This window comes from Brassica napus, chromosome C3 (assembly GCF_020379485.1).
Source record: "Brassica napus cultivar Da-Ae chromosome C3, Da-Ae, whole genome shotgun sequence".
NCBI lineage: Eukaryota > Viridiplantae > Streptophyta > Magnoliopsida > Brassicales > Brassicaceae > Brassica > Brassica napus.
The window spans coordinates 29992506-30011119 of record NC_063446.1 but is presented as its reverse complement, the minus strand read 5'-3'; the positions used below and the strand labels follow the sequence as shown (position 1 = coordinate 30011119).

General features: G+C 38.3%; 4 protein-coding genes across 8 annotated transcripts; 3 read left to right on the top strand and 1 right to left on the bottom strand.

Moving 5' to 3' along the window:
* Positions 1-4503: 4503 nt before the first annotated feature.
* Positions 4504-8193, top strand: LOC111204548 (phosphatidylinositol 3,4,5-trisphosphate 3-phosphatase and protein-tyrosine-phosphatase PTEN2A). 2 transcript variants are annotated; one of them, XM_048753188.1, is made up of 11 exons: positions 4504-4761; positions 4840-4875; positions 5931-6075; positions 6165-6232; positions 6334-6390; positions 6520-6585; positions 7011-7187; positions 7268-7360; positions 7442-7506; positions 7587-7657; positions 7743-8193. In XM_048753188.1, the coding sequence occupies exons 3-11, from the start codon at positions 5958-5960 to the stop codon at positions 7928-7930; spliced, it is 903 nt and encodes a 300-aa protein (XP_048609145.1). In that variant the 5' UTR covers positions 4504-4761; positions 4840-4875; positions 5931-5957; the 3' UTR covers positions 7931-8193. The 2 variants fall into 2 exon arrangements, with proteins under 2 accessions (XP_048609145.1, XP_022555308.2); XM_022699587.2 differs by having other exon boundaries at positions 4840-6075.
* A 720-nt stretch (positions 8194-8913) lies between these two features.
* Positions 8914-10713, top strand: LOC106424371 (reticulon-like protein B11). 3 transcript variants are annotated; one of them, XM_048753189.1, is made up of 6 exons: positions 8914-9161; positions 9333-9513; positions 9764-9905; positions 9994-10063; positions 10159-10309; positions 10405-10713. In XM_048753189.1, the coding sequence occupies exons 1-5, from the start codon at positions 9098-9100 to the stop codon at positions 10302-10304; spliced, it is 603 nt and encodes a 200-aa protein (XP_048609146.1). In that variant the 5' UTR covers positions 8914-9097; the 3' UTR covers positions 10305-10309; positions 10405-10713. The 3 variants fall into 3 exon arrangements, with proteins under 3 accessions (XP_048609146.1, XP_048609147.1, XP_022555307.1); XM_048753190.1 differs by having other exon boundaries at positions 10159-10313; positions 10408-10713; XM_022699586.2 differs by having other exon boundaries at positions 8927-9161; positions 10159-10313.
* A 1328-nt stretch (positions 10714-12041) lies between these two features.
* Positions 12042-14666, top strand: LOC111204546 (D-3-phosphoglycerate dehydrogenase 3, chloroplastic). The gene is made up of 3 exons (XM_022699583.2): positions 12042-12694; positions 13216-13799; positions 13872-14666. Exons 1-3 carry the CDS (start codon positions 12187-12189, stop codon positions 14541-14543), a joined length of 1764 nt encoding a protein of 587 aa, XP_022555304.1. The 5' UTR covers positions 12042-12186; the 3' UTR covers positions 14544-14666.
* Positions 14569-17814, bottom strand: LOC111204547 (sodium/proton antiporter 1). Of its 2 annotated transcripts, none has more exons than XM_022699584.2 (10): positions 17327-17814; positions 17019-17189; positions 16818-16946; positions 16571-16747; positions 16369-16475; positions 16068-16188; positions 15726-15787; positions 15332-15634; positions 14960-15254; positions 14569-14876 (listed from the first exon to the last, which is right to left on the bottom strand). In XM_022699584.2, exons 1-10 carry the CDS (start codon positions 17579-17581, stop codon positions 14757-14759), a joined length of 1740 nt encoding a protein of 579 aa, XP_022555305.1. In that variant the 5' UTR covers positions 17582-17814; the 3' UTR covers positions 14569-14756. The 2 variants fall into 2 exon arrangements, with proteins under 2 accessions (XP_022555305.1, XP_022555306.1); XM_022699585.2 differs by having other exon boundaries at positions 17019-17186; positions 17327-17813.
* Between the last annotated feature and the right edge of the window lie 800 nt (positions 17815-18614).

Below are 18614 nucleotides of genomic sequence, written 5' to 3'. Positions count from 1 at the left end.
CCAACATCAGTAGAGTGTTTGAAGTCAAGAGGGCTATCAACAACTTGTGTCAAGAGGATACTGAGTTTGATAGACACTTTGGAAAGTTTAGGTCTTTGTGGGCTGAACTAGAGATGTTGAGGCCAAGTACTTTGGATCCTGAAGTACTGAACCAGAGAAGAGAGCAAGATAAGGTCTTTGCGCTTCTCTTCACTCTCAACCCTGGGTATAATGACTTGATCAAACACATCCTACGAGGACAGGAGCTCCCATCTCTAGATGAAGTGTGCTCTCAGATCCAAAAGGAGCAAGGATCAGTTGGGCTCTTTGGGAGAAAGGGAGAGCTCATCATGGTAAATCAAGCTGAAGGGGTAGAGACTAAACCAGAAGGCGTAGCTAACAAGGGGTACTACAAACCAGAAGATAAGAAGATTTGGGTGTGTGATCACTGTAAGAAGAAGGGTCATGGCAAAGACAAATGTTGGATCCTCCATCCACACCTTAAACCTCAGAAATTCCGGACTCCATATGCAGATGCAAGGGCAAACTTCTCTGGTGAAGTAGGAGAGTCATCTACTCCTAAGCGCACTAATGGTGCTAGTGAAGGAAAGACAATGTCTTTCAGCGGCTGCTCAGCTGTGAGAACTACACAAGATGAATCTATCAAGAAGTCAGACCTAGAGGCTCTCATCAAAGCTCTAAAAGAGTCTGGTAACACACTTGGTATTTCCCTTAGTGCATCATATAAACCGCCTAGAGTTCTGGTTACTTCTCTACATGCATCTCATTCATCTAGTGGTATTAAGCCTTTAGTCATAGACTCAGGAGCTTCTCACCACATGATTAGTGATGCTAGGTTGATTAGTAATGTAGAACCGGTATTAGGTAATGTAATGATTGCAAATGGAGACAAAATACCAATTAAAGGTGTAGGAACTCTTAAGCTATTTGAAAAACATACAAAAGCATTTTACATGCCATCTTTTGCATCAAATTTATTATCTGTCAAAAGAGCTACCACTGATTTAAATTGTAATGTGATTTTCAGTCCTAATGAGGTTGTTTTTCAGGATATTGGGACTCTTAAGTTGATTGGAAAAGGTGTTACAAAGGATGACTTGTACCTACTTGAAGACACCAAGACTGTTTCAAATTTATCTTCAGCTTTCAGTTCAATTCCTGCTTTAGATAAAAGTGTTTTATGGCATGCTAGGCTAGGTCATCTCCATTCTCGTGCACTAAACCTACTACTTCCTGATATTTCCTTTAAAAATGATGACTGTGAAGCATGTATCCTAGGCAAACATTGCAAGAATGTGTTTCCTAAGTCATCTACTTTCTATGAAAACTGCTTTGATCTTATACACTCTGATGTTTGGACTGCACCATGCATATCTAGGGAGAATCATAGATATTTTGTCACTTTTATTGATCAAAAATCAAAATATACTTGGCTAACTATGATTCAAACTAAAGATAGAGTGCTAGATGCTTTTATTAATTTCCAGAACCACATAACTAACCAATTTAATGTTAAGATCAAAGTATTCAGGTCAGATAATGGGGGGGGGGGGGGGGGGGGGGGAGGCAAGCCAAGAATGGGATCATACACCAAACCAGTTGTCCATACACACCACAACAAAATGGTGTAGCGGAGAGGAAGAACAGACACCTCATGGAAGTGGCAAGATCTATGATGTTCCAGACTAATGTACCTAAGCAGTTCTGGAGTGATGCAGTCATGACAGCATCTGCCTCATCAACAGAACACCAACAAGGGTGTTAGATGATCTCACGCCATATGAGGTACTAAACAATAGAAAACCATCTATTGATCACTTTCGTGTGTTTGGTTGCTTGTGTTATGTTTTGCAGCCAATGGAGCAAAGAAATAAGCTTGACGCTAGAAGTACTAAGGCTGTGTTCCTTGGTTACTCTTCAACCCAAAAAGGCTACAAGTGCTATGACCCAGACATGAGAAGGGTATTGGTCTCGAGAGATGTAAAGTTTGTGGAATCAAGGGGATATTATGAAGAGAAAAGTTGGGATAAGCTCAAGGACATCTCTCAATCATCTTCTGATAGGGCAAACAATCTGAGGCGTATAATGGAGAGTCTTGGCATCAATATGGCTCAACCATTAGAGACTGGAACTGATCAAGAGGATACACAGGTTCCAAGGACTGTGATTGAAGTGGTTGATCACACTGGAGACAATCCCCATCCTGATCCTGATGGGGGGAGACAAGATGATACACATACTGGTCAGGATCATGATCAGGATGAGAGACAACAAGAAGAGATAGTGGAGGAGCCGCACACCGAGGTCACTGAGGTACATTCAGGTGGAGATGAACATGAGCAGCATGTTACTGAAGAAGTCCAGTAACTTAGGAGAAGTACAAGGGAGAGAAAGCCTGCCTCAAACTGGATCAACAAAAAATTTTACTTCAACAGCCAAGCAGTAGCTCATCCTATACAAGCAGTATGTTCTCTTGCTCATTATCCCACAGAGCATCAAGCTTTCATCGCCAACATAGATCAAGAGTACATTCCAAGGTCTTATGAAGAAGCAATTGTAGATGATGAATGGAGAGCATCCGTCGAAGATGAGGTCAATGCCATGATCAGAAATGACACTTGGTATGAAACTGAACTCCCCAAAGGCAAGAGAGCAGTGACAAGCCGCATGATACACACTATCAAGTACTTAGCAAATGGAAAACCAGAAAGAAAGAAGACAAGGCTAGTAGCAAGGGGATATACTCAGGTGTATGGAGAGGATTATTTGGATAATTTTGCACCAGTAGCCAAGCTTCACACCATAAGGATCATTCTCTCATTGGCTGTCAACCTAGAGTGGGACTTATGGCAGATGGATGTGAAGAATGCCTTTCTTCAAGGAGAATTGGAGGATGAAGTCTACATGAGACCACCACCAGGGCTTGAAAACCTTGTCAAACCAGGGAATGTGCTGAGGCTAAAGAAAGCAATCTATGGGTTAAAACAATCACCAAGAGCATGGTACCACAAGCTGAGTACAACTCTTAATGGAAGAGGATTCATCAAGTCTGAAGCTGATCACACTCTATTCACCCTCACATCTCAGCGTGGGATTGTAGTCATATTGATCTATGTGGATGACATTATCATTACCGGAAGTGATAAGGAAGGTATCATCTTAACTAAAGCTTTTCTTAAATCCTCTTTTGATATTAAATATTTGGGTGAGCTAAAGTACTTTCTAGGGATTGAGATATGCCGATCTAAAGAGGGGTTATTCCTATCTCAAAGAAAGTACACACTTGATTTGTTGAGTGAGGCAGATGATCTTGGAGAAAAGAAAGCAAAGACCCCACCGGAAGATGGTTACAAAGTGTTGCGACAGGGGGAGTTTGAAAATAAGCCCTTTGGAGATGAGAAGCAGTACAGAAGAATGGTGGGAAAGCTCATCTACCTCACAATTACAAGACCTGATATTTGCTTTGCTGTGAACCAAGTAAGCCAATAGATGCAGGCGCCAAAGATTCACCATTGGAACATGGTGGAAAGCATATTAAGGTACCTAAGAGAGGCACCAGGCCAAGGAGTTTGGATGGGATGCAACAAGAGTACTAAAATAGTGGGATATTGTGATGCTGATTGGGCAGGAGATAGAGTTGATAGGAGATCAACCACTGGATATTGCACATTTATTGGTGGCAACCTTGTGACTTGGAAGAGCAAGAAGCAAAAAGTAGTGTCATGTTCAAGTGCTGAAGCAGAATGAGCTATGAGAAATCTCACAAGTGAACTGATATGGATCAAGGGGCTGCTTAAAGATCTGGGGATTGAGACTACAACACCAATCACTATGCACTGTGATAATCAGGCTGCCATACACATCGCTAGTAACTCAGTCTTTCATGAGAGGACTAAACACATTGAAGTAGATTGTCACAAGGTGAGGCAAGCTGTGGAACAGAAAATCATCCTCCCTTGTTACACAAGAAGTGAAGATCAGCTGGCTGACATCTTTACCAAGGCTGCAAGCACTAAGGTTTGTGAATTCATACATTCTAAGTTGGGACTTGTGGATCTCCCATCACAATGATCCTTAGCCATGAAGTGGTCTACTCTTTTTCCTTAGCTTGGTTTTTATCTCATGTGGTTTTTCCAAGTTAAAGGTTTTAATGAGGGAATGCTTCATGGTTTCCAAGTTTGATACCTACCTGTGTCAAACTTGAGGGGGAGTGTTGATCATAAAGCAAAGATGAGTAAACTTAATAATGTAAATTGTAGTAAATGTAAAATGAGGTTGTTTGGTGAGTGGAGTATTATGCCCACATATCATGCACTATCATTTCTTTATTTAGTTAGTGTATGGGAGTCTCTCCTTAGTGCAAGGGAGCTTCATTTAGTGCATGAGAGCCTTTTTGTTTTTGGCTCTCCATTTGATGTATATATATATGTATTCTTGATACATGAAACAATCAAGCAATTCAATTCCTCCTTTCTCATTATCTTTCAAGAAAGTCTCTCATTATTTTCTATGTTCTTCGTTTAATTTCTCTTATCCTTCTTAATTCTCATAAACTCTCACCACCAACCAAAATCCCCGACGTGGGGTCGAAGGGCTTTATCTCTTCTACTGCCACCGATTCTTAAACTACAGGTACGGCTTCGTAGGGACGCGCCGATTTACTCGCAGACATGGCGAGCACACTATCAGAATTACCCAGTCTCGACCCCTTCGTCCTGTTGCTCCCACTTATCGCCGCAGGTTACACCGGTGCTTTCCTAGGTAATCAATTTTTTTGAAATTTAAAATTAATTCTAAAATCAGTTTCAATGTATTAATACTATCTTTTATACTATATAGTTTCGGCCGGTTTGTCCTCGTGCACAACCGCATTGGGTAGGTCTTCTTGATCTCACCTCATCTTCCTCCTCGTCTATCCTACTATATTTGAGTTACTATATCGAACTTATGATAAACCTAGATCAATGTTATTCTGTCTTAAAAAAAAAATGTTATTGTATCTTTGGGTTATTATTATGGAGACTTATCACAAACATTCTCGTTACGTTATTATTATTATTATCATATATTAAACTTATATCTTAATTATATTTTTTTTGGCTAATGTAAAGAATGCAAATTTCCTCCAAAAACACTTTAATCCCCAAAATGATCACAATAATAACTAAGAAATATAGTTGAGACTAGGTCAGGGCATTTGGTTGGATCAAATTTGAATTGGTTCCTATCAGGTTTGGGTTTTTTCGAGTCATGCAAATTTGAACTCGGTTAGGTATTTAAAAGTTTTTGATTCCGGTTTGAATTGTATTTAAAATACCTATTATTTTCAAATATGTAGCGAATTTGGATCGATTCAGATATTTATGACTCAAAAAGAATTCAAAGCACCTGAAATAGATTTGAAGATCCGAAAAATATGAAACTAAAAAAAAAAATATCCGAAAATAATTAAATATTTGAAAATATTACCTGAAGTCCGAAACAAAAACTCGAAAATAATCGAACTTTTACCCCAATACCCAATCAATATTTCTGAAAAACTGAAAATCTACGGGAAATCCGAAAAATATATCTAAAATATTTAAATATACCTAAAATATTATAGGTGTCCGATCGGGCTTGGGATTATGAATAGGTTTTCGTTTTCGAACCAAATAAAATGCCCACGCCTAGTCGAGAAATCACGTGGAACGTTCGATCTTGATCTAAAACCAAAGCCAGCAAGCTTCTGTGTACATCTAATTATCGTAGAAGCAAGATAATCTCCCATCAATAAATAGTACAGTCTTCCTATTCCCCCACCCAAATCTATCTCTAGAATCAAAATCTTCAACCCATGTCATCTGATTCTCCGAGAAAACCAGAAGCTCAGTATCTGCCTCTAGGATCTCAACATGGGCCAAAAGCTCAGTATCTGCCATTTGCTTTAGGGATTCGTTTGTCTCCTCATCGAGCAGATGAGACCACGGAAGGAACTTCTTCACAATTGGGACCATTACGAAAGGTTTGGTGGATTCATCGAAGAATGCTGTCAAGGCTCGACATGCTGTTTCCCAGAACAAAAGAAGATACCAGGTCCAGTTAACTTATACAATTGATTGCATATGCTATACCAAGCTGCTTAGGAAGGAGGGTTTGATTTGGATTTGACTTACATAACCCAGAACATTATTGCAATGGGGTTTCCTGCTGGTCTGGTGATATGAGCTCTGGCTTTTTTGGATATGTTGAGGTGTGAGTCAATTAGTATGCTTTGTAATCCTTGTCCCTGGATCTGCCAAATTCTTTATAAGTTAATCTTCTGGCCAATGAATGTTGTAAATATCAACGCAGGGTTTCTACCGCAACCAGATGGAACAAGTTATTACCTTTCTTGAAACTCGACACAAGGTAGTAGTTTCTTTAGTCGGCATTTTGATGTCCATATCTCAAAAAAAGAAAAAAAGCTAGTGTGTCTCTTAAGAATTTGTATGTGTGTAGTTACGTTGCCTTCTTATGATTTTGTTTCTTTTGTTGTAGGGAAAATACAAAGTTTACAATCTTTGTTCAGAGAGGTTGTATGATGTATCGCTATTTGAGGCAAAGGTATGTTATAATACACTTTTCTTTTTTCCTGCCATTTGACCAACATATTATTTCCTCAGAGTAACAATGCGTTAGTTAGAATATAGGAAACTTGCTCCATAGATCACCCACTGCACTATTTCAAGTTACTTTAGTTCCGAGGTTACTTATGAAACACTTAGATGATAAAAACTTGTGTACAAGATTGAGATTATTTTGGTCATTTCTTACCTGGACCGTTGGACGATATCATCTTAAAATACCTGCTGCATGAAGTGGCTCTATTTTTTTTTTTTTTGTTTCAAATGATTTATGTTTCTAGGTTGATAGATATGTTCAGATTATGCAGGCACAATTGCAAAGTAGTTTCCCTTCTTCTTTTTGTCAGTTTAATGTCTTTAAACATCTTTTCTTTTTTTTTCTTGCACTAATAATTTTGCCTCCAGGTGGCCAGTTTCCCATTTGATGACCATAATTGCCCACCAATCCATTTGATTACATCATTTTGCCAAAGTGCATATTCTTGGTTAAAGGAGGACATAGAGAATGTTGTGGCTGTTCAATGTAAGGCTGGAATGGCAAGGACCGGGCTCATGATATGTAGTCTTCTGCTATATCTGAAGGTAAAGCATGTATCATAACATTGCATTAAACCCCTAGTCAGACACACAGGGAACTGACGTTGTTTCTTTTTCTTGTTTAGTTTTTTCCGACTGCTGAAGAGTGCATGGACTTGTACAATCAGAAACGATGTGTGGATGGAAAAGGGCTTGTGCTACTGCTACCTAGCCAAATTGTAAGTCTAGTTAAGCCCCTCATAAAAACGTCCTTTGCGTTCCTTCTGACTAGTTAGTCTGTTTAAATCATTATTTTGTAGAGATATGTGAAATACTTTGAACGAATATTAACCTACTTCAACGGTGGAATTCTACCAGGCCACAAGTAAGCTGCTTTATCATATACATCAATGCTGCATAGTGCATACAGTTGGGTATTGACATCGTACAATTCCTTTTATTTAGGTGTATGCTTAGAGAATTCCGGTTCCATACCTATTGGATCAGGCCATCCATCACCATCTCAGACCACAATGGTGAGTTGGAGGATCATTGTTTCGTGACAACTTATAAAGCTAATATCATGTTAAGCTTATATATCTTCTTGTCACTTATATGTAGGGGTTCTCTTTGCAACGAAAAAGCATCACAGCTGGTGCACGGAAGCAAGGCTGAAGCAAGAGAGAACTCTGCTGGGTCTGGGATCAACGCGTCAAGCTCAGAGAGTAGTGAGTTCAAGGTTATGGCGGCTGATGCATCTGTGTTCTCGTTTGGAGATGAAGACGACTACGAAAGCGACTAAAGAATGATAGAACAAAGAGAAGCCAAGGCGTGTTTACATAAAAACAGGAGAATGTTATATCAATTAGATGATGGAACCCATTCGTTATGTTGTGGCGTTTTTAGTATTGCTGCACAAAACTATAAGTTGGTTGTTTGCTTCTTTGTATTTTGATTTTGTTTTTTCTTGGAATCATTAAACAATTCATCTTAATACCAATTATTTCACTGGCTGTGTAATAACGATGGTAAAAATTTTACTTGGTTCATAACGATGTTTGTTTCTCAGTGAGTTGTTTCGCATATGGATTTGTTCTCTCCTTCTAGGCATCTCTCTATTCCATTTGGATGGTTCCGTTTTGGTAGTTGGCTTGAAAATAAAAGAAAGTAGCAGCTCTATTCTACTGAAGTCAAAGGCTCCCATTGGCGTGTGTATGCTGTTGAGACTTTACAACATCTTACAGTCCTTAAAGAGTTATTCTAAAGCCAATCAGACTTTCTTTTTTTTGTCTAAGGTTTTTACAGCCTTTAACTGTTGGCTGTCATATTTTTTGTTTTTACTCTTTAAATATTCACTTTTTCTTTAGCCACGTAGACCAGACTTTTAGATGGCTTTAGAATTTTTTTTTTCTTTCTTACCATGTAATTCTTAACTTACATATTGATGCATGAATATACAACAAATATTATTTAATTTAAAGTATCTAAAATTTTTTGAAAACCCAACCAATAATATGCCATTTGAGATATTATTGGTTGAGTTTCCAAAAATATTTAGATACTGATCTATTTATTTATTTATAACATTTGTATTTTTTAATATTTTGAGAATTTTTGGTTAAATTCTGTCAATATGTGCAAAAACTGTTTATTTTTTGGGATGAAAGTATATAAAAGCTCTAAAACTATAATCTCCGTGGAACAGAGCAAATATTATTCAAGAAATTTTGGTAAAACCGTAAAACAGAGCAAGTATAATTTGTTAATTAAAAAAAAAGAGGCAAGTATAATTAAAAAATATAATATAAATATTTTACTTTGATGGTTAAAAAAAACTTTTGTCGCCGAAGCGAAAAGGAAAAAGCTTTGATCTTTGGTGTAGAAAGAGCACGATTGATCCGTTGATCTTTCGAATCAAAGAGAGATATCGATTCGTTGAATCATTTATGCGGAAGAACCCTAGCTGATAAGTCGCTATGGGAGATTCCGCTTCTTCTTCTTCTTCTTCTTCTGTTCACAGATCTCTTGGTGGTGGCTCAGGCTAGTCTCTTTCCCTGTCATATATTTGTATTGACTGCTGTATTTCTGGTTTGATCGATCATTGTTCTAATGTTTTTGTTCGATTGATTTAGCCCATTTGAGCAAGTTTCTTTACTGTTGTGTGTCCTTAGAGAACAATTTTGGAATATTGAATCTTCTTGTTTGGGACAGTTGCTGATCTGCTGCTGTGGAGAAACAGGACAGGTGCAGTCATTTTGCTAGTTTCTTCTACTGCGTTTTGGTTCCTGTTCGAGAGAGCTGGTTACAATCTCTTGTCTTTCGTCTCCAATGTTCTGCTTCTCCTTGTTGCCATCCTCTTCTTATGGGCCAAGTCTGCTACTCTACTCAACCGGTAACATCTCTGCTCTTTCTCTCTTTCTTTTTGCAGCTTTCGTTACCCAAAAAGATGAAACCTTTATGCGGCATTGTTGGATTTTTTTGGTGGGGTTGATAGTAGAGACTAGACAGCATGCGTTAGCTTCTTGTTTGGTTAATATTATCTGCTTTTGCTGTTTTGTGATAAGTTTCTGGTGAATATTGGAACTATATGCTATGAGAAAACTGACTCATATGTATATCACTGATGATTCTTTTTGTTTCAGACCTCTGCCTCCATTTCCCAATATGGAAATCCCTGAGGAGTTTGCAATCAAGTCTGCTGATGAGATTCGGATTTTGATCAATCATGTGCTCTCAATTCCAAGTGATATCACCATTGCTAGAAATCCAATTCGTCTCCTTCAGGTTATTGTCTAGTCTCTTTTACATAACTTGGCCAAACTATTTGCTTTTGAATCTGGATTAGTCTAAATCATTCTCGTATGTGAAATAGGTTTCATTTGTCTTGTGGGCTATATCCTATGTCGGGACTTTGATCAACTCCCTCACTCTTGTCTACATTGGTGAGCGTCTAGTCTAACCTTTTCCTGATGTATATCGTATAATCTCTGAGTTATCCGTTTTCAATCATGCATCTCTGTTTCTGTCTGTCTCGAAGTGGTTCTTCTCAGTCTTTCTGTTCCTGTTGTGTACGAGAACTACCAAGAACACATCGATGATAAGCTGAGTTCAACTTCAGAAGTCATTCGAAATATCTCAAGGAAGATTCCAATGCCCGTAAGCAAAGAGAAGAAGTATCAGTAGGTAGTGTAAGTAAGTAAAGCCTTTTCATCGGAAAAATAAGTGTCATGACTTGTCCAAGATCTTTTGACTGCTGTTTTACTGAACCGCTGCATATTTTCAGTAGGTGGAAAAAAAACTGCCGGTTTGTTTCATCAGACTAATTACAGCAGCTTTTAACACACATGAATGGCACTGGATTTGCTTGCTATAATAGGATGATCAAGCAGCAGAAAAAAAAAGTGAATCGCAGTACAGATTTTTGTTCATATCTTTCTGCTTTGGTCTATCTTTCTGTGTTTGCTCTGTTCTACTAGATTCATGGTGGGTTTTTTGTGTCTTTTGACAGAACGTCTGGTCTTTTGGTTTACACACAAATGATTTGTAGCATTCTTGTTGCAGTAAGATAAATCTAATGCAATTTGAGTGGTTATTCAAACATAATTGCTGATTTTAAAGATTATAGTTCACTTTTTAGAAAAAATGACAATTTAAAATAATAACCAATAAAATCACTAATTTTGTAATTTATCATAAATAATACAAAGGGCAATTTTCTCAAATAGCTTAAGTTTTTGTCATAAAATAACCTTTAAGAAAGAAAATGCCCAAAATAACTTTTTTTTTATTTAAAAAAAATTAATATTTATTTTTTATTTTTGAAAATTTGAAACTCTATCCACAAAATTTCATCCCTTAATTCTAAACCCTAAGTTTAGATTAGATTAATAAAATTTATTTTGATCATTTTCTTCGTTGAGAACTATTTTTGTGATAAAAACTTTAAAAAAAACTATCGAATTTCTCTAATACAAATGTTTTCTTTGTAACAAATTATATTTATGTTCGGCTATCACTGTATTTTAGCAGCTTAACCTTATATATAAATATGTCATGTTCTCCATAATTTTAGGCAATTTTGCTTATTTTCATGTTTTTATAGGTTTTAGTTAAGTCGTTGATTTATTATTAGTTTTTACCTAAATCACTAATTTATTAATTTAAAAAATACACATAATGAATTTTATATATAATTAAAAATGAATTTTAATTTAATAATATTAAATTTATATGTTATATTAAATATGTAGTTAATTTTCTCATTTGTCATATTATATTAGGTTTTAAACTTTTATATAGGTCATTGATTTATTATTAGTTTTTAACTGAGTATTTATTAATTTACACAAAACTCGTAATGAATTTTATATATAATGAAACAAGAATTTTATTTTAATAATATTAAATTTATATGTTATGTTAAATAATTAATTATAAACTAATATAATAAAATTGTGAAAATATATTTAAAAATTTAAGAGAATTCTTATATATATTGTGTTGCTATCTGAAAACAATATTTTTTTTATTATAAAGTTAAAAATTAAGAAATAAAATAATTTATAATTAAATATTAGTCAAACAAAAACATTTATATAAAGATATTTTCTAAACTATTTCTAATATATGAGTGTTTTAAAACCTTTAACACAATAATAATATATATTTTGATGAAATTTGTTTGACATATATAAATAATTTGATGTTTAATTTAACTATTTGAAATCATAAATAATAATTATTATGCTGATTTTTGGATTAATAAGATATAAACTAATAAATATTTTTAAGATGATTAATTGATTATGCCGGCTTTGTCACCTAGTTAAATGTTAAGTTGAAAGTTGTCAAAAAAAAAAAAAATATTAAATTTAAAATTTTTGTTTATAAAGTGCTTCAAAATCAACCACGCAGTGAGGATATGGGGCAAAGTGGACAAAGAATCTGGCGCAATCTAACCACAACATATTAAAACCCCACAAAACCCAAAAAAAATCCATATCTTTCTGTTGCCGACGATACATACACCTCTGCTTACACCCTTCCAAGATTCCCGCCACAGTCGATGGCGACGCCTCTTGGTCTATCATCCCTCTTCTCCTCGAGGATACACACTACTACTCCCTCTCTCTTCCCCATCCACCGTAAGGAATTCAACCGGCGTCGGATCATCCTCGTTAACGCCGGAGGAGGAGGAAAACCGACGATCCTCGTGGCGGAGAAGCTCGGCCAAGCGGGGATAGACCTGCTCAAAAAGCACGCCAACGTGGATTGCTCGTACGATCTGAGCGTCGAGGAGCTCTGCACGAAGATCTCCCTGTGCGATGCGCTGATCGTGAGGAGCGGCACGAAGGTCGGGAGAGACGTGTTCGAGTCCTCTCGAGGGAGGCTTAAGGTTGTTGGACGCGCTGGCGTTGGGATCGATAACGTTGATTTGGCGGCGGCCACGGAGTACGGGTGTTTGGTTGTTAATGCTCCGACTGCTAACACGGTGGCTGCTGCCGAACATGGGATCGCGCTTTTAACGGCCATGGCTAGGAATGTTGCTCAAGCTGATGCTTCTATCAAAGCTGGTGAGTGTTCATAAGTTCGCTATTAGAGAGCTTATCTGAGAAATTGCGATAAGAAATGTAGAAATGCCTATTTTTTTGAATGCCTAAACCAATAAAAAATTGGTTTGAAATAATAGTTTCGCTCAAACCCAACCCGATTTGTCGAGTAAGTCATCGTCTAGACCGAATTTTAGACACTTTAGAAATGTATATGTTTTACCGGAGGTAGTTAGCTCAACTAAAATGTATGTATTTTGGCTATCAAGTCATATAAATTTTCATATCTGAGGAACTGAAAAATAAAAAAATAGAGATTTTTGTTCATTTTTTTCTTTGTCAGACTTGCAAAAGATCCACCTATCAATAAATTTACCAAAAATTCAACTTAACTGGTATAAATTTTGAAAAATATAGAATTCACCATAATTTTTTTTCACCAATTGGAGCCTACCGTGTGGTTTCAGTTATGTAATAATTTTTTGATATTTTTTTACAAATATATTAAAATAAAATAAAATGCATGTGATTAATGGTTGCTGCAGGGAAGTGGATGAGAAGCAAGTATGTTGGTGTTTCACTTGTAGGGAAGACTCTAGCTGTTCTTGGATTTGGTAAAGTTGGTTCAGAGGTTGCTAGGCGAGCCAGAGGGCTCGGGATGCATGTCATCACACACGATCCCTACGCACCGGCGGATCGTGCACGAGCCATAGGTGTGGAGCTAGTTAGCTTTGAAGTAGCTATTTCAACTGCAGACTTCATCTCTCTGCACCTCCCTCTCACCGCTGCTACATCCAAGATGCTGAATGACGAGACCTTTGCGAGGATGAAGAGAGGAGTGCGTATTGTCAACGTTGCTCGGGGTGGAGTTATCGACGAGGATGCTCTCTTGAGGGCGCTTGACTCTGGTATTGTCGCTCAGGCGGCTCTTGATGTTTTCACAGTGGAGCCGCCGGTTAAAGACAACAAACTGGTGTTGCATGAGAGTGTGACCGCCACGCCTCACCTTGGTGCCAGTACTATGGAGGCTCAGGAAGGAGTGGCGGTAGAAATCGCTGAAGCTGTTGTTGGAGCTTTGAGAGGAGAACTTGCTGCTACTGCGGTCAATGCACCAATGGTTCCACCAGAGGTAACTTCTAAGTAATGTTTATTGACTTGTCCTGCAAATTCTCTGACATTGTTATGTGATCATCTGTTTTAGGTGTTGAGAGAGCTGAAACCGTATGTTGTGCTAGCTGAGAAGCTTGGGAGATTGGCTGTACAACTGGTAACAGGTGGAAGCGGTGTGGACGCTGTGAAAGTGACTTACGCTTCTTCAAGATCTCCTGATGATCTCGACACAAGACTTCTCCGTGCTATGGTCATAAAGGGACTCATTGAACCCATCTCCAGCGTGTTCATAAACCTGGTTAACTCAGACTACGTTGCTAAGCAACGAGGAGTCCAAATCTCTGAAGAACGTATGGTTCTAGACGGCTCACCGGAGGATCCAATAGAATACATAACTGTTAGGATCGCAAACGTTGAATCAAGATTTGCCAGCGCCTTATCAGAGTCGGGAGAGATCAAAGTAGAAGGAAGAGTGAAACAAGGAGTTCCAAGTTTAACCAAAGTGGGGTTGTTTGGAGTGGATGTGAGTTTAGAAGGGAGTGTGATTCTGTGCAGGCAAGTTGATCAGCCTGGGATGATTGGTAAAGTTGGTAGCATCTTGGGAGATGAAAACGTGAATGTGAGCTTCATGAGCGTTGGAAGAATAGCTCCTGGAAAGCAAGCGGTGATGGCTATTGGTGTAGATGAGCAACCTAGCAAAGAAACTTTGAAGAAGATTGGAGACATTTCTGCCATTGAAGAGTTTGTTTTTCTCAAACTATAGGCTCAATACTTTACATTGATGCACATAAGAAAACTCCAAATGGATATAATCTTATTGATGATTCATTCTGTACTAATCATACATTCGAGTGTGTATATGAAACAATTTACATATTTTGGTTTACTGATGTGTTATTATGCAGCCAGACAGAGATTTTGCCTTTATCCTGTTTTCTTTTTGTATATAGAAGATAAGCATAGAGATTGATGCAGCTTACGAGCCAGTGAGAAATGGGATCTGAGCCACCGTTGTTGGGATCGAAAAATGAAGACTTTGAAGTGCTAGATAAGCGGCGATACCAGCAGCATAACCAGCAAAAGCATAACCACTGACCTGCAAGGAGCCTCAAGAGTAAGTTTAATGCTATGTTCTGTTGTTGAGTGAGCTTCAGACAAGAGAAAAGATTATGCCATTACCTTTCGGAAGTACCAAAAGAAATCGACTTTCTCCATGCCCATGAAGGCTACACCAGCAGCAGAACCGATGATTAGCATTGAACCACCAGTGCCAGCGCAGAATGCAACGAGCTGCCAAAATTCAGAATCTTGAGGGAACGATGTGAGATCATACATCCCCATACTCGCTGCAACCAGTGGAACATTGTCTATGATTGCTGACACAATACCGATTGCACTTGCTATTAGTTCAACATTGTGTATATTAGCATCAAGGTAGGTTGCAATCTCCCGCAGGATCCCAGCTGCTTCAAGGCTGAAAAAAGAAGAGGAAAGATCATCACAAAAGATTTCAAAAACATCAAGTGTGGAGATGATCAGTTGATTTAGTACCTGCTAACGGATAATAGAATGCCGAGGAAGAACAGAGCGCCTTGTGTGTCGATTCGTGATAAGGCCTGAGGTACTTTGAGCTTTTGTCTTTCGGATTCGCCGTAATGGATGGCGTCCGTCAAGATCCATAGAACTCCAAGACCCAACAATATACCCATGTAAGGAGGTAGTCCAGTTAGGGACTTAAAGACCGGAACAAAAACCAACGCTCCAAGGCCAACTCCAAAAACTAGCTGCCCTCTTGGAGCCATCTTTTCAGAAGCAGTTACATCCGATGAATCCTGTCCCTTTCCATTTACATCACTGAGGAAGAAAGCAAAAACTTACATCAATCAGGCTCTGCGGTGAAAAACAATTTAAGAGACAATAGAAGCCAATGACGTGAGTTTTTCACCTGGACAAGGACATGAGGGCTAGTGGAACAGCGAGAGAAATGGCCGAAGGTATAAAAAGGCCCTGAAAAGAAATCAAGTGAACCTCCATTAGGAATATCTATATACAGACAGCTCCATAAGGTTCCAATATCCGAATCTAGCCTCTAGCAGAATCAAGCTCTTTATCCATCTAACAAAACCATGAACCAGGCTTACAATTTGACTTCAGGGCTTACGCATGTAACCTACTTCTAAACATTTGCTGTTCTTTAATAAACTGTGAGCCTGTAAACCTAGACTAATGAAACCGGTTTAGGAACTCTGATAAACTTTATGTGATTATCTCAGAAGAGAAGGACAACCTGAATAGTCGGCAAAGTGGATATCTGACCATGAATCCATAGCATGGTCGTAGTAACATCACCTATTGGACTCCATGCTCCCCCTGCATTTGCTGCTATTACCACAACAGCTCCTAGAAGTCTGCCATTTGTTATTAAGCGTGAACATTAACGTTAATGTGATCACAATACTGAACACCAGAACAGAGTAATATTACAGGACAAATATGGATCCTTGAGAATCTTAAGGTCTATATATCTATCATGAGCAACTTAACCAAGAAACTAAGTAACAGGAGCACAAAGAAAAAAGTGTTCATACTTGCGGTACTCTGATTGAGGAACCAGTTTCCTGAGTAAAGAAACCATGACAATGGTAGAGGTCAGGTTGTCGAGAATCGAACTGAGGAAAAAAGTCACAAAGCCGACCTGCAACACCATAAGCAAACTAAGTAAGACTAAACCCTTGAAGAAGGAGAGACTGAAGCTGATATATTTCAAGGTAGAGAGATTAAACCACTAACCACCCATAAAAGCGTCTTTGGCTTACGAGTGGTGATATTGTCTGTAACAAGCTTAAATCCTTGGTGAGCATCAACTATCTCCACAATAGTCATTGCGCCGAGTAGGAAAAACACAATCTCACTTACCTCGGCTGTTGCATGTTGAAGCTCTGAAACAACTACTTCAGCTGAAGGAGCCTGTTACAAGGAATATATAATTAAATAATATCCAACAAACATTAACTAGTAAGTTAACTCTCTTACTTACCCCTATGCTCCGCACAACCCAGAGACTCACAGCCATCACAAGTCCAATTCCACTTTTATTAAAAGCTAAAGACTCTTCGAAGATGATCCCTGCGTATCCTATTCCAAACAACAATGCCATAGCAACATCCTGTATCATGACACTGTCCAGTTATAAGCATTTTGAGTTTGAAAACCAAAAGGAGGGGTCGTGGGAAAGAACCTGATTAGCAGCGACCCAGGAATGATTAATAGCAGCTGTTCCTGTAAGAGCTGCCGCAAGAACAGCAATAGCTTTGACTACATCTGTCTTTGGCTGGTAGTTAGCTTCAAAGTAGGTCGAACTAGGTTCATCACCCGAACAAATAGGGTCACATGAGTCCATCAAATCCTGCTGATCATACATATAAATACTTTAACCAAACATAAACGTAAAGTTTCATCCTTTGAAGCCAATTCAGTCATATAGCATCAAACGAGGAGATGGGTACTTGTCAAAATTGAATTTGACGGTATCGAAGAAACTCGAACCTCAAGCTTTGACTCATCTATTGGTTGCGACTGTTCTTCGAGAGAAGGTGAAGAAGAGTTCCTTGTCTTGTCCTCAGCTCTAACGAGAACACTGTTTCTGCACAATCTCGAGCTTGCAACTCCAGATAGTTTCGAAAGGGAGACACTTTGCGGCAATCGGGTCGAGAGACAGAGACGAGATGAAGTCGCGACGGCGTGTCTCTTCGTCAATTTGTGCGGCGGCGCGAAGTGAGAGCCGATAGGAAACACCGCCATCGGCGATCACCGGAGAGAAAGCAAGAAAAATCTCCGGCAGACCGGCGAAGTACTGAGATGATCGGTGGCAATTCAAGTCTTTGATTTGCAATAATATGCTCAGAATCTGGTCTTTTTACAATTTTAATCCAAACAAAATAAGTGATTTAAAAATGTTTTTAGCATAAAAGAATATAAACAGTTTAATCCCATTTTCAATTGTTTTTGTTTTTAATAGTCTCTTTCTCAAGTGACATGCTTGCGCTGTGCATTCATAGTAATTTAAATAAACCTGATTCGTTGAGACGGTGACGTTTTCGACTTGTTTGGGCCTCATATGATTAGTGGCCCTGCTAACATCCATGTCGTCGTAGCTCTTCTGGAGGATAGATAGATTTTCGGAATCATATAGGATCTGTAGTCCATGTGATGCAACGCATGTAGACCACTTTCTTGTTTTCTCGGATTTTTTTGCATCTTAAATCGTTTTATTTAAATGAGATTACATTGGATCAGAACAAAATATAATAGGCACTATACTATTTTCTCGGATTTCACATTAAAAATATAACCAATGTAAGGCTTCAATATTCAGTTCTGATATTTTTGATTTTTTTTTTTGGCTAAAAAGGTAAATATCATTAGGTAACGAAGGTTTGATTACAAGGAATTGCAATCTCATGTGCAACTAAGCCATTCAGATGAAAAGGGCCGCAAAAATATAAAAACCCTAAACATCTAATTTAGACCACAAGATTGATCAACAGAACAACACTTTGATCTATCAGTAAAACAACAAGCATCAACAAAGGTTTCTTACAAGCGTTTCCAGGTACCATGAATGGTGACGAGGAGAAGGCTGCATAGAGTCGGTTCACCTTAGACGAAATACATAGAGTCACTCGGCCGCGACGACGGAGGGCCAACAACACACCACTCCGGTGCAGGCTTTGCTGAACTCCGAGGATTCTCTCTGCCGCGACGACAGAGGGCCAGGAAATCCACTCCGGTGCAGGCTGAGATAGACTTCGTTGAAACCAAAACCAGAAGCCTC

Excerpts from the sequence above, each read along its gene's own strand:
- LOC111204546 (XM_022699583.2), top strand. The coding sequence starts at position 12,187 with ATGGCGACGCCTCTTGGTCTATCATCCCTCTTCTCCTCGAGGATACAC. Across the intron at positions 12,695-13,215 it reads TGATGCTTCTATCAAAGCTG|GGAAGTGGATGAGAAGCAAG; the intron begins GTGAGTGTTCAT and ends TGGTTGCTGCAG. Across the intron at positions 13,800-13,871 it reads CACCAATGGTTCCACCAGAG|GTGTTGAGAGAGCTGAAACC; the intron begins GTAACTTCTAAG and ends CATCTGTTTTAG.
- LOC106424371 (XM_048753189.1), top strand. The coding sequence starts at position 9,098 with ATGGGAGATTCCGCTTCTTCTTCTTCTTCTTCTTCTGTTCACAGATCT. Across the intron at positions 9,906-9,993 it reads ATCCAATTCGTCTCCTTCAG|GTTTCATTTGTCTTGTGGGC; the intron begins GTTATTGTCTAG and ends TATGTGAAATAG. Across the intron at positions 10,064-10,158 it reads CCTCACTCTTGTCTACATTG|TGGTTCTTCTCAGTCTTTCT; the intron begins GTGAGCGTCTAG and ends TCTGTCTCGAAG.
- LOC111204548 (XM_048753188.1), top strand. The coding sequence starts at position 5,958 with ATGAGACCACGGAAGGAACTTCTTCACAATTGGGACCATTACGAAAGG. Across the intron at positions 6,076-6,164 it reads AGAACAAAAGAAGATACCAG|AACATTATTGCAATGGGGTT; the intron begins GTCCAGTTAACT and ends TACATAACCCAG. Across the intron at positions 7,361-7,441 it reads TACTGCTACCTAGCCAAATT|AGATATGTGAAATACTTTGA; the intron begins GTAAGTCTAGTT and ends ATTATTTTGTAG.
- LOC111204547 (XM_022699584.2), bottom strand. The coding sequence starts at position 17,581 with ATGGCGGTGTTTCCTATCGGCTCTCACTTCGCGCCGCCGCACAAATTG. Across the intron at positions 17,190-17,326 it reads TAGATGAGTCAAAGCTTGAG|CAGGATTTGATGGACTCATG; the intron begins GTTCGAGTTTCT and ends ATGTATGATCAG. Across the intron at positions 15,255-15,331 it reads ATTCTATTATCCGTTAGCAG|CCTTGAAGCAGCTGGGATCC; the intron begins GTACTAAATCAA and ends TTCTTTTTTCAG.